General features: G+C 44.0%; 1 protein-coding gene across 1 annotated transcript; it reads right to left on the bottom strand.

The window, feature by feature from the left end:
- Nucleotides 1–355: 355 nt before the first annotated feature.
- Nucleotides 356–1,312, bottom strand: LOC144275296 (olfactory receptor 6N1-like). The gene has a single exon (XM_077834504.1). It carries the CDS (start codon nucleotides 1,310–1,312, stop codon nucleotides 356–358), a length of 957 nt encoding a protein of 318 aa, XP_077690630.1.
- Nucleotides 1,313–2,112: the final 800 nt, after the last annotated feature.

The following is a 2,112-nucleotide window of genomic DNA, read 5'->3' as shown; positions in this document are numbered from 1 at the left end:
CAGAGGGTTATGACGGTAATATGCACAATTTCAGGGGTGGCAGATTTCCCAGGCTTACATTCCCAACTCTGCTGCACAAGGAGTTACTATTTTTGTTGTCCAAACATTTATTTTGATCAAGAATGGCTTTTTTAAAGATCTAAACAATTGGTTACAATTTTGTCTCCATTCTGCCTAGTGCCCATAACTCCATGATGGGAACATGGTTATGGCCACCTCCCTCCCTGGTCCTTCCACTGAGGTGGACAACACTGAGTGCTGAGATTTTCACTAGGACTTTTCAACTTAATTTTAATGGGGGATGATTGCTGAAATCACCCAGACAGCCTGAGGTTTTCAAAGCTAAGTTTTTATCTCAGAGTCTCTGCACGTTTTTGCAAAAGCCACATTTACTGAATGCTTTCCTCAAAGCTTCCTTGACCTCTCTGTTTCTCAGGCTGTAGATGAGGGGGTTTACCAGGGGAGTCAGGACCGTGTAGCAAAGAGAGAGCACTTTGTTTAGGTCTCTCAGTGTATCACGTTTCGGTAGCATGTAGACAATCATTAGGGTTCCATAGAAAATTGTCACCACAATGAGGTGAGAGGAGCAGGTGGAAAAGGCCTTTTGCCTCCCGGTGGTGGAAGGGATTCTCAGGATGGTGGCGATGATGCACATGTAGGACGTCATGGTTAGCAGGAATGGAGGCAGGATGAATACACAGGCTAGTATGAAATCCACCAATATGAGCTGGTGGGTGTCACTGCAGGAGAGCTCTATCAGTGGGAGGGCATCGCAATAGAAATAGTCAATTTCATTTGGGCCACAGAATATTAACTGTGATAGGAATAAGACAAAGATGGTAGTACCCAAAAAACCATTTAACCAGGACCCAGCAGCCAACTGGAAGGAAAACCTGATATTCATAAGAGTTAAATAGTGCAGGCGTTTACATATCGCTAAATACCGATCACAAGACATCGCTGTTAGGAGACAGCATTCTGTAGCCACCAGAGAACCAAAGAAATACAGTTGTATGATGCAGCCACTGACTGAGATGGTTCTGTCCCCAGTCAGGAGACTGGCCAGCATCTGGGGCACGATGGCTGAGGTGTAGCAGGTCTCTACGCAGGACAAATTCCCCAGGAAGAAGTACATGGGGCTGTGAAGATGCTGGTCAGCCACAACGAGCACCACAATGAGGGTGTTCCCAACCACGGTTGCCATGTAGATCACTAGGAACATCAGGAAGAGAAGAATTTGCAGGTCAGGGAGATCCCCGAATCCCAGGAGGAAGAATTCAGTGATGGCTGTTTGGTTTCTGCAGTCTGCCATTGGTTGAGTCTAGGAACAATAAATCTGTGCGACTGAATTGGAAGGACACAGAGTTAAAAGTTAATCAAATCTCATGAATTAATTCCATAAATATTCAGAAAATCCCTCCCTCTCCTGGTTACAGGCTGAAATTTTAAGGCTAAGTTTAGATTTCAGAGCAAAGTGCTCGGAAACTGAGTCCGAGGACAGAACATTCCTCTGATGGGGAAGAGGGTGTTCGACACGGATATCAGTGATTACTATAAAAGCCCATTTATCTGGTAGCCACATACTGATATTACAGATCAGATCATTTCTCTGTCTATCATATCCTTTCTAGTGACATACCAGAGCTTAACAATGATGCTTAAATGCTATATTTCACTTCTGGCAATGGCCAGAATCATTCCATGTCTTAGGAGTAAAAATCAAACATCAACTAAAATCTTGGACTGAGATTTTTCAATGTGGTCTAGAGCTCTTAGGCAACGTCCTGCTGTTAGATTTCTTTCCATTAATTCTAACAATATATCCTGGTATATTCAGCATTTCAGTGCCCTGTAGGAGAAGGAATAATTTTCACCCCCTCACAAGAGATCAGTTCATGCCATAAATAATGAAGTGGAGTAAATTCTCCCTTAGTGCCTGTGGTGGTGATGGGAACGTGGTGAGGGACTGGCAGTGCCTTTTCTGTTTCCCAACAGTAGCTATGTAGCAGTCATAAAATACAGCTCTTTGGAGGGTGGATCTTAAGAAGGTGCAAAACCAGGCTGATGTACAACCCTAACTGGGAAATGACCCTCCCCACTTCATAATGAGTG

Source organism: Eretmochelys imbricata, chromosome 14, assembly GCF_965152235.1.
Source record: "Eretmochelys imbricata isolate rEreImb1 chromosome 14, rEreImb1.hap1, whole genome shotgun sequence".
Classification (NCBI taxonomy): Eukaryota; Metazoa; Chordata; order Testudines; family Cheloniidae; genus Eretmochelys; species Eretmochelys imbricata.
Note: the sequence above shows the minus strand (reverse complement) of the source record. Positions and strands in the feature narration are given on the sequence as shown.